The sequence below is a fragment of the Chiloscyllium punctatum genome, chromosome 25 (genome assembly GCF_047496795.1).
Source record: "Chiloscyllium punctatum isolate Juve2018m chromosome 25, sChiPun1.3, whole genome shotgun sequence".
In the NCBI taxonomy this organism is placed as follows: Eukaryota; Metazoa; Chordata; class Chondrichthyes; order Orectolobiformes; family Hemiscylliidae; genus Chiloscyllium; species Chiloscyllium punctatum.
The window spans coordinates 43,686,049-43,698,794 of record NC_092763.1 but is presented as its reverse complement, the minus strand read 5'-3'; the positions used below and the strand labels follow the sequence as shown (position 1 = coordinate 43,698,794).

General features: G+C 42.2%; 1 protein-coding gene across 1 annotated transcript in view; it reads right to left on the bottom strand.

Annotated features, from left to right (window-relative positions):
* The window catches only part of LOC140495901 (UDP-N-acetylglucosamine--peptide N-acetylglucosaminyltransferase 110 kDa subunit), an 83,554-nt gene extending 74,468 nt beyond the window's left edge, over positions 1-9,086 (bottom strand). Inside the window, exon 1 of the mRNA XM_072595169.1 lies at positions 8,731-9,086. Within this exon, the coding sequence (XP_072451270.1) occupies positions 8,731-8,767 (37 nt within the window). The 5' untranslated portion in view covers positions 8,768-9,086. The remainder of the gene's footprint in view (positions 1-8,730) is intronic.
* Positions 9,087-12,746: the final 3,660 nt, after the last annotated feature.

The window sequence follows — 12,746 nt, the reverse complement described above, 5'->3', positions numbered from 1 at the left end:
CTACTGGAAAACTTAACAGAATAATGGATTATTTACTGACTGAAACCTGTAACTGTTCCAATATACTAAACACCCCATAAGCACCCTTGCCAAAGGCAAATTCAGTCTCTCAAGCAATTCTCCAGTCCCGGGAGGGAAAAAAATGCTTAGTCACAGACAGGGATGTACTGTAGCTTCCAAACGCAGCTTCAAGACTGCAGTAATTGCCACTGAAACAAAAAGCAAATTCCTGACTCTGGGGAGCTTGACCCCTCCCATTCAGGCTGCTTTTATTGTTCCAACTTTTAGAAACAACCAAGGCCTCACAAACTGCTTTCTTCTTGGAAATCCAACATACAGATTGGCACTGTGGTCTTAAAACCGGTTTTCAAAACAAAAACAGGATAGAATACACCTCAAAGTCATAGTATTGTCAGAATACCAATAGCTCTCAAAATATCATTGGTACACTACACAGATATTGATGCATTTACAACTTCATACGCAGTCACCTTGAGCTTTCTCAATTTGGGCCATTTTAGGCCTATTTTCTATTTGCTCTTGGGATTTGGGCATCACTGGCTTGGAAGCCTACATTGCACAACCCAAATTGCCCATAAGGTGGTGGTGAACTGCGTTTTTGAACCACTGCAATCTATGTAGTGGACCCCCGGTGCAGTTAGGATGGAGGCTGTAAGATTTTGACCCACGGACAGTAGGTCCAGATGGCAACATCACTCCACAATGGAATGGTATTTAGTCTCAAGGAGTTTCTGCAGGTAGTCTGTGCTCCAATGCACCATCTTCTAGGTGGAAGAGACTGTCTTGGATGGTGCTATCGAAGGAGCCTTAACAAATTTCTAAAATAGATTCTAGATGCTACATGCATTACTGTAGCTGTGCATCAGTGGAAGATCAAGGGAAAGCCGGCAGATGGAGTGGATGAAATTTCTAAACACAGCCCATCCAACAGTTTCTCTTTATCTACAGCAGATTAGAAAGAGCTCCAAAAATTCATTCGATGATTGCTCTTTCAAAAAGAAAATCATGACTCTACCGGATATTTTGACATCTTCTAAGTGCCCTGCCACAATGCCTAATCGCTTGTAACATTTTTCCTTATGACTGATGTTAAACTAATTGGCCTGCAGTTTCCTACTTTCTGTCTACCTTCCTTTTCGAGTCAAAGGAATCACACTTGGTATATTCCAATGTATTGGGATGTTACCTGAATCTAGGGAGCTTTGGACAATTAAAATCAACATATCAACTATCTCACTTGTCACTTCCTTTAATATCTAGAATGAAATCCATTAGGACCAAAACAATTGTCAGCCCACATTTAGAACAAATTCGCTCAATGCCACTTCTGATGATTGAATTTTGCCAGGTTTTACCTCTTTTGTACTTCCTAATTTATAGCTACTGCTGGTTGATACTTGCATCTTGCGATTATAAAAAACTGTTCAATTTCTCACTATCAATTCTCCAGCCTCACTTTCCATAGGACCAAAGTTCACTTGGCTAATTATTTTATTTTAGCTATTTTTAGAAATTCTTACTTTAAAATCTCGTTGTTTTCTTTTTAAAAAACTAATATACTTTCTCTCTTTGAAAAGTTTTTTTGTCATACTTCGTGGTTTTTATCTGCTGTCCAACCCTCAAACCTGTCAGTCACTGAACAATTACATAGCATTCAAATTAAAGAGGAAGTATCTCATATGCTTCTTGTTAAGTACTGTTCAAGAAGAGACGATAGTTGAAACTGTCACCAAAGCAGACTGAGACAAGGAACAAAACTATAAAAAAAACTTGATAAAATTTGCCTTCCCCAAGACATAGTCATCTTTTGTCCCTTGTCCATAACAAACTTGAACCGCATAGGGTCATGATTGCCGTCACTAAAACGGTCGCCCATTTTGATATTCCTCATGGCTTCTTTCCCAAAATTCAGCATTGCACCATCCCTTGTTGGGCTTTCTACATATTGACACAAAAACACTCCCCGGATACATTTCAAGAAATCTGTCCCTTCTAAACGCAACTTTTTAATTTGTTGGGTCTTTGTTTGCATGGTGTTGCAGCAAAATGAGTTAACAATCCTAGTTCTCAGTCCAAGCAAGAAGATTCCGATTTTCAAGATGGCCCCCACAAGGATGCAGTGGAGATTAGCAGTCTCCATAAACTCTCTTTCTAATGAAATAAGTATAATTTGTGTGCACTTTTGCCAACCTAAAACAGGGTTCGGTGTGTTAATATACATGGTTTCTAGCACACTGCAAGCTTATAGCAAATTTGCCCCCAATAATTTAGTTTAAGAAATCTTCTCTACTTCCCTAACAATGCAACACACAAGAAAATCAGGACACAGTTAAGGAACAGACTACCCAAATGGTACAGTCCCATTTTCCTAGTCTTTGCCACTGCCCAACAATGGAGAACCTATCCTCTGAGACATGCATTCATCTCTTAAATCTGATTTTCTCTACGCCAATTTACACATGGCTCAGGTAATAGTCCAAGGGTTATGATCTTTGAGGTTCTGCTAAATATGATACCTAGCTCCTCATACTGACTGTGCACAATCTACCTGTCATTGGTACCAACATGCACCACAGTGACTGAATCCAGCCCATCCCACTGACTGTTTTTAATCCAACCCTGAACCATACCATGGTTCAGGATAATAGCCATCAGGACTCTCACCTTGGAGGCAATGGCCTAGTGGTATTATCACTGGACTGTTAATCCAGAGAAAAGAGCTCAAATCGTACCACAGGCATTTGGTGAAATTTGAATTCCATGAATCCCTTACCAATTGTTGAAAAACGTGAATCAGATGAACTTTATATCCTTGAAGAAAAGGAAACTACCATCCTTACCTCTTCTGGCCTATACATGATTCCAGACTCACTGCAACGTGGGTGACTGTTAACTGCCCTCCAGGCAATAAATGCTTGCCTAGCCAGTGATGCCATCATCCCATGAATGAATAAACTCATTGCTGGAGAAAACTTTAATCGTTCTTTCTGACTTTATGCCCGCCTTACACCAAGTTCCTCATACTTCCGTGGCACGTGCATGAGAAGACAGTTTGCGCACCGATTTAGCACTGAGATGAGGAGAAATTTCTTTACTCAGACTTGACAGCTTGGGGAATTCTCTGTCACAGAAGGCAGTTGAGGCCAAAACATTGAATGCTTTCACTAGAGAGTTCTATGCAGATCTTATTTAATGAAAACAAAGAATGAAGAGAAAATGGGAACATGGTACTAAATTGGATGATTAGTCATGATCACATTGAATGAAGGAGGACATGTGAAGAGCCGAACGACCTATTCCTGCTACTGTTTTCTATATTTGTACAACACGACAATGGCATTACAAGACCCAGCTATAAGACTTCATGGACAATTTCAAGCTAGTCTTAACTGACAGGAGGTTAGGGTACCCACAGTATGAGATGGTAGTGAGGAACATACATTCAAACCACCACCCTTGCCCTCCATGACTACCAATTCCTTGGTCCCCAACACCTCATTTTCACCATGGACGCCCTGTACCTATGCACCTGTATCCCCCATGAGGAAAGCCTAAAACCCCTCAGTTTCTTCCTCTCTCACTGACCTCCACAGCCTCCTTTCACCAACACGATTCAACTGGTGGAACTGGTCCCCATTCTAAACAACCTCTTTCAATGCTCCTACTTCCTACAAATCGGAGGGGTGGCAATGGGTACCTGTATGGGTCCGATTATGCCTGCATCTTCATGCAATGTGGAAGAGGGACTGTACCACAGCTACACTCGCACAATTCCGCACCTTTTCCTCTACTACATCAATTACTGTTTCAGCACTGCCTCAAGCTCACACGAGGAGCTTGAACAGTTCAGTCATACACTAACACCTTCCACCCTGACCTCAAATTCACCTGGACCATCTCCAACATGTCCCTCCCTTTCTTGGGCTTCTCCATCTCCTGTAACCGATTTAACACTGACATCGACTTCAAACCCACCAACTTCCACTTATCTTGACAACACACTTTCCCCAAACCTTCCCCCCCCCCACCACCACAGCAAACTTCCAGAACAATAATTTCTCCTCCCGTTATCAGTCATGCCCTCAAACATATCTCTTCCAGTTCCCATACCTCAGGCCCCGAACCCCACCACCACTCTGCCCTCAACAAGGGTAGAATCCCCAGGTCCGCACATTCCACCCCAGTCATCTCCAAACCCAACCATTTTCGCCACCTATAGTCAGGCTGCACCAAAAATATTTCCCCCTCCCCACCCCTATGCATTCCACAGGAACGATTCCCTCCACAATTGTCCTTGGGTCCTCACTCCTCCACCCCAAACTCCTGCCTTACACGTGGTACCACCCCCTGCCACTGTAAGAGGTGCAAAACCTGCACCCACACTTCCATCCAAAGTCTCAAAAGGATCATTCCAAATCCAGCAGAGATTGATTTGCATACCGCCAAACCTCATTTACTGCACCTGTCGCACTCACTGTGGTCGCCTCTACATTGGAGACAGATCTCAAACTCGCAGATCAGGGAACATGTCTGGTCCGTAAACACCAACCAACCCCACCTTCCTATGGCCATCCCTTTTAATCCCCATTCCCACAATGACATACCCATTCTGGGCCTGCACCACCACCTAAACAAGGCTATCCGCAAACTGAACATGGAGTCAGAGTCACAGATGTACAGCACAGAAACAGACCCTTCGGTCCAACCTGTCCATGCCGTCTAGATATCCCAACCCAATCTAGTCCCACTTGCCAGCACCCAACCCATATCCCTCCAAACCCTTCCTATTCAGATACCCATCCAAATGCCTCTCAAATGTTGCAATTGTACCAGCCTTCACCACTTCCTCTGGCAGCTCATTCCGTACACGTACCACCCTCTGCATGAAAACGTTGCCCCGGTCTCATATCTTTCCCCTCTCACCCTAAACCTATGCCCTAATTCTGGACTCCCCCACTCCAGGGAAAAGACTGTCTATTTATCCTATCAATACACCTCATGATTTTGTAAACCTCTATAAGGTCACCCCTCAGCCTCTGACACTCCAGGGAAAACAGCCCCAGCTTGTTCAGCCTCTCCACATAGCTCAAATCCTCCAACTCTTGCAACATCCTTGTAAACCTTTTCTGAACTCTATCAAGTAACATCTCATCTTCTGCCTCAGGAGTCTACAACTACATGGCATCAACACTGAATTCATCATTTTCCAATTCTCTCCTCACCCCACACCATCCTGGATGCAACCCTCTGACTTGGCTCCACCCTCTTGACCTGACCAATCTGTCCTTCTTCCTCCCCACCTATCTGCTCCACAGTTTATATCAAGATATCTCACCTACTTTTCCCTAGCCCTACACCTCCTCCCCCTATTTTTCAGCTCTCTTCCTCCTCTCTAGTTCTGATGAAGGGTTACACCCGGAACGTCGGCTCTTTTGTTCAGATACTGCTGTGCTTTTCCCAGTGCTACACTCGATCAATACAACCAAGAGTGTGATACTATACTAAGTTGAGTGATGCCTTAGAAAAGACCTCTGATGATTTAAGATATTAACACATTGTCATTATAAATGCTCTCAGATTCAGTCACACTTCTGAAAAACAAATTGCCAAAGCTTTTCATCATGCACTCACGACAATTCACCAGATTACCAAAACAATATTTATTCTGAGTGTGATGAACAGTTGACAGAGGACTTACTCACCCATGGCACCATCCCCAACAATAAAAGTTCACTTGCCAATGAATGAGCACTTTCCTCTCACACGATATAAGCGATGGTTTAGGGGGCTGTGGTGAAATGATAGTGTCCCCCTGTCTGAGCCAGGAAACTGGAGTCAAGTCTCACCTGCTCCAGATGTCTGTAATAACATCTGAGCAGGCTGATGATTTTCTTTTACTTGGTTAAACGGTGGAAAATTGTCCAGAGTGCAAAATGAAAAGCTTCATTAAAATGTATCTTTTTATAGCACTCAAGCTCGGCAGTGTCAACGCGGACATCTCTTCATACAAAGGCATACCTTCAAGCCGCATTCAATCATACTTATCAGGTGTGATAAGTGCTTTCTTGAACACCCTGGCTTTCCAAATGTTACAAGAGTACCAAGATCATCTTCAATTCAAAATGCATGAAAAAAAAAGTGTAGTTGCAAGCACCCAGTTAAAAATGACACTTAGAGACTTTGCACTAAAGTCTGCGTTTTCTAATCAGGGCCAACATGCAATCAGGTTAATCAGACAATGAGAAGCTAGGGAGTGAATCAATTAAATTAAAATGCCAATTTTTTTCCTGGTCCATGCCCAATTTGGAACATTCCTCAAATAAGTAAGAGAAACACATTTATGGAGGCTGGCACCCCAAACACTAATCAACATTCACCAAAAGTGACAGTGCCAGGGGATGTTCAGCAGCCTCAAGTACAAAGCACCTATATTTAAACAATGCGTAGGTAGCTACATTCAGAATACACATATGAATAATGGCTATGAGGTAAGATCACAGCATAAGGCACTAACCATGAAACCATGCCCCAGCAAAGAGTGAAAACATTTCAAAGTAGAAAAGCAAGATGTGATTGCAATTTTAAATGCACAAGTACATTCTGTAAACCCAATCCTAAAATTTAGTCTCTGGAGAAATATACTGTCAGGAAATGTTGCATCTACATTTAGAATCAAAGAATCCCTATAATGAGGGAAGAGGCTATTCGGTCCATTAAGTCAACACCGATCCTCTGAAGAGCACCCCACCCTATACTCAAATCTTGCACTAAGGTTCATCCACCTAGCCTGCATATGTTTGGACTTTAGGGGAACTAAAGCACTTGGCAGAAACCCATGCAGACGTGGGAAAATGTGCAAACTCCACACATTGTCACCCAAGGATGGAAGTGAACCCAGATCTCTAGCACTGTTACCTCTCAGCACCAACGCAATGAGCCCCTTAATGCTGAATTACATTTACTAATAGATCCTAACTTCATTTACCCCTTTAAACAGCAGAATAATATTGCTGGTAACAAACTATTTTCCATTGTCTTTGTGAGTGCACAAATGAAATCTATTTTATCGGATCATATGATGAGCTGTTCGTCAAGTTAGATCACATGGGATGCAGGGTAAGCTTGCCAACTGGATACAAAATTGGCTTAATGACAGAGACAGAACAATGGTGCAGGATGTTTTTTTGGACTGGTGACCTGTGACCACAATGTTCCATAGGGATCCACTTTTTTTTGTCATTTATAATTATTTGGATGAGAACATAGAAAGCATGGTTAGGTGGTTTGTGGATGACACCAGATTGTGGTATAGTGGGGAAGAATGTTATCTAAGATCACAAAGACCTCTCAATCAATTGGGCCAATGGGCTGCAGAGTGGCAGATGTAAGTTTAATTAGGATAAATACAAGGTATTGCATTTTGGTAAAACAAACAAGCCTTGGACTTATACAATTAAAAGTAGGCACTTGGAGATAGTGTTGACCGAGGGGTTCAGGTACATAAAGTTCGCAAACATATAGATAAGGTAGTTAGGAAGGTATTTAGCACAGTTGGCTTTATGGCTCTTTTTAAGTATAAAGTTGGGACATCATGTTGAGCTTATACAGGACGTTGTGGAGGCCTCTTCTGGAGTACTGTGCCCAGTTCTGGTTGCCCAGTTATAGGAAGGACATTATTAAGTGGGAGAGAGTTCAGAAGAGATTTACCAGGATGTTGTTGAGAATGGAGGGTTTGAGTTATGAGGAGAGGCTGAACAGGTTCAGACATTTTTCCAATGGAAGGTAGGAGGTTGAACCTGTAGAAGTTCATTAAATCATAAGGGTATAGAGAGGTGAATTGCAGGTGTATTTTCTCTAGCCTGGGGGATTTCAAGATGAGACGGGACTGTATTAAAATGAGGGGAGAAAGATTTTTTAAAAAGTGGTTCAATGTGTGGAATAGCATTTCAGAGGAAGTGATGAATGCAGGTACAGTTACCACATTTAAAAGCGATTTAGACAGGTACATTAATAAGAAATGTTTGGAGGGATATGAACCAAGTACAGGTAGGGGTAACTTGTTTAGTTTGGGATTATGGTCGCCACGAACTGTTTGAATCGAAGGGTGTTTTGTGCTGTAAGACTCTCTATTGGAAAGTTGGTGAGAGACTTTTACAAAACTTAATATTTATTCATAAAATGGTCACTTTTATTCTTAAAAAAATGGCAAACATCTAAAACTTTTCATAAGTGCCAAAGTATATTGAAACTTGATTAGCCTCTTCGAAACCTCAAGAATTCTCAGATCAGCACAGCAATATACAGTTTAATTGATCCACGTTGTAGTCTGTGCTAGATTAATTGTTTTTTTCATGAAGCCGATCTCACCGTTCCCCACCAGCCAGGTGATTTTCTTCGTCCATTGACTCAGTTTACTTACGCATGAATACATTGTGTATACACCATTCTGGTAAACGATATCTAAAAGTAATTTTAACCTGTATGTTTTCATACAAAATAATATCCATACTCGCAACTACGAACGCGGGTGGTAATATTCCACATAGTACATCGAAAAAAACACGTCACCCGTATACTTTTCATACGCATTCCCCTCTCTTCCGGGAATTTAGCCGATTTGGACTGACGAGATTTCTCCATTCTACTTCAAATTTCAGGTTTCATCTCACGACTATCAAAAAAGTAACAGTCCCCGTCCGCACTTCTCACCTGTGCTGTCTGTTACACCCCCAACCGACGACGCCATGCTCTCGTACGGGGTGCAGCTCAATCCAGGCCGCTTCCTCTTTCGGGGCAGGTTTTAACCAGTCTCGCCTGTGTCACCGTCCCAGTCAACCGATGGCTGAGTGCCGAGGCCTGAAGCCTGAACCTGCGACGTTTTTGTTATGGTCTAAATATTTACCGCGGTCTGTTGGAACAACCTCTCACCAAATTGCCTTCGTCACGGCAGTTTGTGCGAGCAGTTTCGCAGGAAAAATATAGTATTTTCTACTGCTAATGACCATCAACCGTTTGTCCGCCACCGATTCGATTTCTCTTTTCTCTGGTGTGTAGATGGCGGCCGGAATAAGAATTCTAATTGGAACTATTTTCATATCAAAGAGTCCACTACACTTAAACATCCAATCATTGTTCCAAAAACGACATAACCTCCACATTTTATTGGAAGACTTTTATAACTTTATTATGTTTTCAATGAACATATTCTTTAGACTTTTCAGATTCGGCTATCTTTTCAAATTCGGGAGATTTTCGCGGAAGGACCAGATATTCAAGGTTGTATCGCACTCATCAATGCTTCACAATGGAGTATCACTGCGCGTCAGCATTGCGGTGGCTGTGGACATGGAAGCGCATGCGCGTCAAAAACAATTCGATGGAAAGGTCGAGAACGTTCACGTGAGTGCCTGGCACGATGATCGTGACTATCTTCATACTGGACTTCGCGATAGTTAACTAAGCGACGTGGCCTTAAACAACATGTTGAGATATAGAAGTTGAAATGAAAGCTTTGTTTTAAAATTATGCAGTTAGAGTATTAATGTGGGGTCGGGAAAGACGTGATGTTATAGAAAATATTAATGAGTGGAAGTGACAAATGAAGCACGTTGTCACCTATTATAAGGCAAAATAAACACAAGAATTAATGTCAAAATCAATGCCTATATTTAATTTGCGTAAATGTCAAATTAATTCCGATGTTTATTTTGCCTTAAATTACTTCTGTTTGGACCATTATAAGTATGAAATTTGTGATCTGTGCATATCATTTTTTAAGATTAATAATTGAGCACACACTAAATTTTCAAGTGTTCAGACAATTACTGTAGCAAAACGTGACAAACCGATAAATATATTTAAGATTTTCTTTGCGTACATACATCAGTGCGAATGTAGATTTAGTTGAGGCAGAAGACATATTTGAGTAAGTTACAAGACTTCAGTTAACAAGGTTACAGAGAGGCTGTCTGCCTGTACTCCTGCTGAAGGGCTTTTGCCCGAAACGTTGATTTTACTGTTCCTCGGATGCTGCCTGAATTGCTGTGTTTTTCCAGCACCACTCTAATCTAGACTCTGGTTTCTAGCAGCTGCAGTCATTATTTTTACCTACCTCAATTACATGCAGAGCAAATCAATGATTTACTTTCACTCTATGTTCAATTTTAGACATGATTTGGAGATGCCAGTATTGGACAGGGGTGTACAAAGTTAAAAATCATACAACACCAGGTTATAGTCCAACAGCTTTAATTGGAATCACTAGCTTTCGGGGATAGCTCCTTTGTCTGATCGTTGTGGAGTACACAATTGTAAGACACAAAATTTATAGCAAATGTTTACAGTGTGATGGAACTGAAACTATACATTGAAAAATACCTTGATTGTTTGTTAAGTCATCTGTTAGAACACCATGATATGTTAATCACAAAACGTTGTTTTAAAAAGTTACATTCTCAGTTTAACTGTAACAATTAGTGTCAGCGCAGATGAGATGTTGAAGGTTTTAACCCCGTGTTCCCTGTCTGTGCCATAATGTTTAGATTGATTCTAATCTAAAAAGTGAGGTAACAGAGTCTTACATGGATTCATGCAGTTTTTGAGCAAAGTACAATGTAACTGCAAGTACAAATTCACCCCACAAACATATATGTGTACGTGTGCATGTAGGTTTTTGTTTGTATGTGTATGTGTCTGTCTGTCTGTGGTGGGGTTTTGTGAGTGTGAGATAGAGTATATATGTGTGTGTGTATATAAAGTGGTCTAAGTCTGTGAGAGTGCGCGTGTGGGGTGTGGGTGTGTCTGGGGTAGGGGGTTGTGAGTGTATATGTGTGTGAGTGTAAAGTGTCTTAGGTCTGTGAGACGGTGAGTGTGGGAGTGTGTGTGTGTCTGGGGTAAGGGGTTCTGAGTGTAAGACAGTGTATGTGAGTGTAAAGTGTCTTAGGTCTGTGAGAGGGTGCATGTGTGAGTGTGGAAGTGTATGTGTCTGTAGGAGTGTTGTGTGTGTCTGGGGTGGGGGATTGAGTGTCTGTGAGAGTATATATGTGTGTGTGTAAAGTGTCTTAAGTCTGTGAGAGGGTGCATGTGTGAGAGTGTCTGTGTGCGTGTCTGTGTATAGGAGTGCCTGTGTGTGTGTTTGTGTATAGTGCAATGGTGGTCACCTATAGTCAACAGATGGGAGTGTTCCCTCCCTGTTGGAGAACACTTCAGCGGTCCAGGACATTTGACCTGGGACCTTCAGGTAACCATACTCCCAAGAGAGAGTGTATATATGTGTGTGAGTGTAAAGTTCTAAGTCTGTGAGAGGGTGCATGTGTGAGTATGGGAGCGTGTGTGTCGAAGGAGTGTGTGAGTGTGTCTGTGTGCGTGTCTGTGTATAGGAGTGCCTGTGTGTGTGTATAGTGCGATGGTGGTCACCTATAGTCAACAGATGGGAGTGTTCCCTCCCTGTTGGAGAAAAGTCAGCGGTCCAGGACACTCGACCAGGGACCTTCAGGTAACCATACTCCAAGACGAACTTCGGGACAGGCAACAGCAAAAAGTGGCCGAGCAGAAGCTGATAGCTAAGTTCAGTACTCACAGGGAGGGCCTCAACCAGGATCATGGTTTCATAGAGTCATAGAGATGTACAGCATGGAAACACGTCACACTACAGGTGACCACCATTGCACTATACACACACACAGACAATCCTACACACGCACACACATACATACACGCGTGCACACACAGGCACTCCTATACACAGACATGCACACTCCCACACGCACCCTCTCACAGACTTAGACAGTTTACACTCAGACACACACACACTCCATCTCACAGACACTCTCAATCCCCCACTCTAGACACACACACACTCCTACACTCACATGTGCATCCTTTCACAGACTTAGACACTTTACACTCACACACACATATACACTCTCTCACAGACATTCACAACCCCCCATCCCACACACACCCTCTCACTTTACACTCACACACACACACTCTCAGTGTGTGAGATATATACACACTCACTCTCACAGACACTCACAAACCCCAACCCCAGAGACACACACACACACAAACCCACATGCACACATACACATGTACGTTTGTGGGGTGAATTTGTACTTGCAGAGTTACATTGTACTTTGCTCAAAAACTGCATGAATCCATGTAAGACTCTGTTACCTCACTTTTTAGATTAGAATCAATCTAAACATCATGGGACTAACACCTTTAACATCTTACCTGTGCTGACACCAATTGTTACAGTTAACCTGAGAACGTAACTTTTTAAAAAAAAGATTTGTGATTTACATATAAAAGAAGTGAAACTATCATGGTCATTCTAGCAGACGAGAGACTTAACAAACAATCAAGGTATTTTTCAATGTATAGTTTCAGTTCCATCACACTGTAAACATTTGCTATAAATTCTGTGTCTTACAATTGTGCAGTCCACAACAACCAGATGAAGGAGCGACGCTCCAAAATCTTTCTACACTCACTTAGTTCTGGACTCCCCCACCCCAGGGAAGACACCTTGTCCATTTATCCTATTCGTGCCCCTCAATTTTATAAACCGTCACCCTTCTGCCTCTGATGCTCCAAGGAACACAACCCAGCCTATTCAGCCTCTCCCTCTAGCTCAAATCCTCCAACCCATGCAACACCCTTGTAATATTTCTGAAGCCCTTCAAGTTTCATAACATCCTTTCGATTGGAGGGAGACCAGA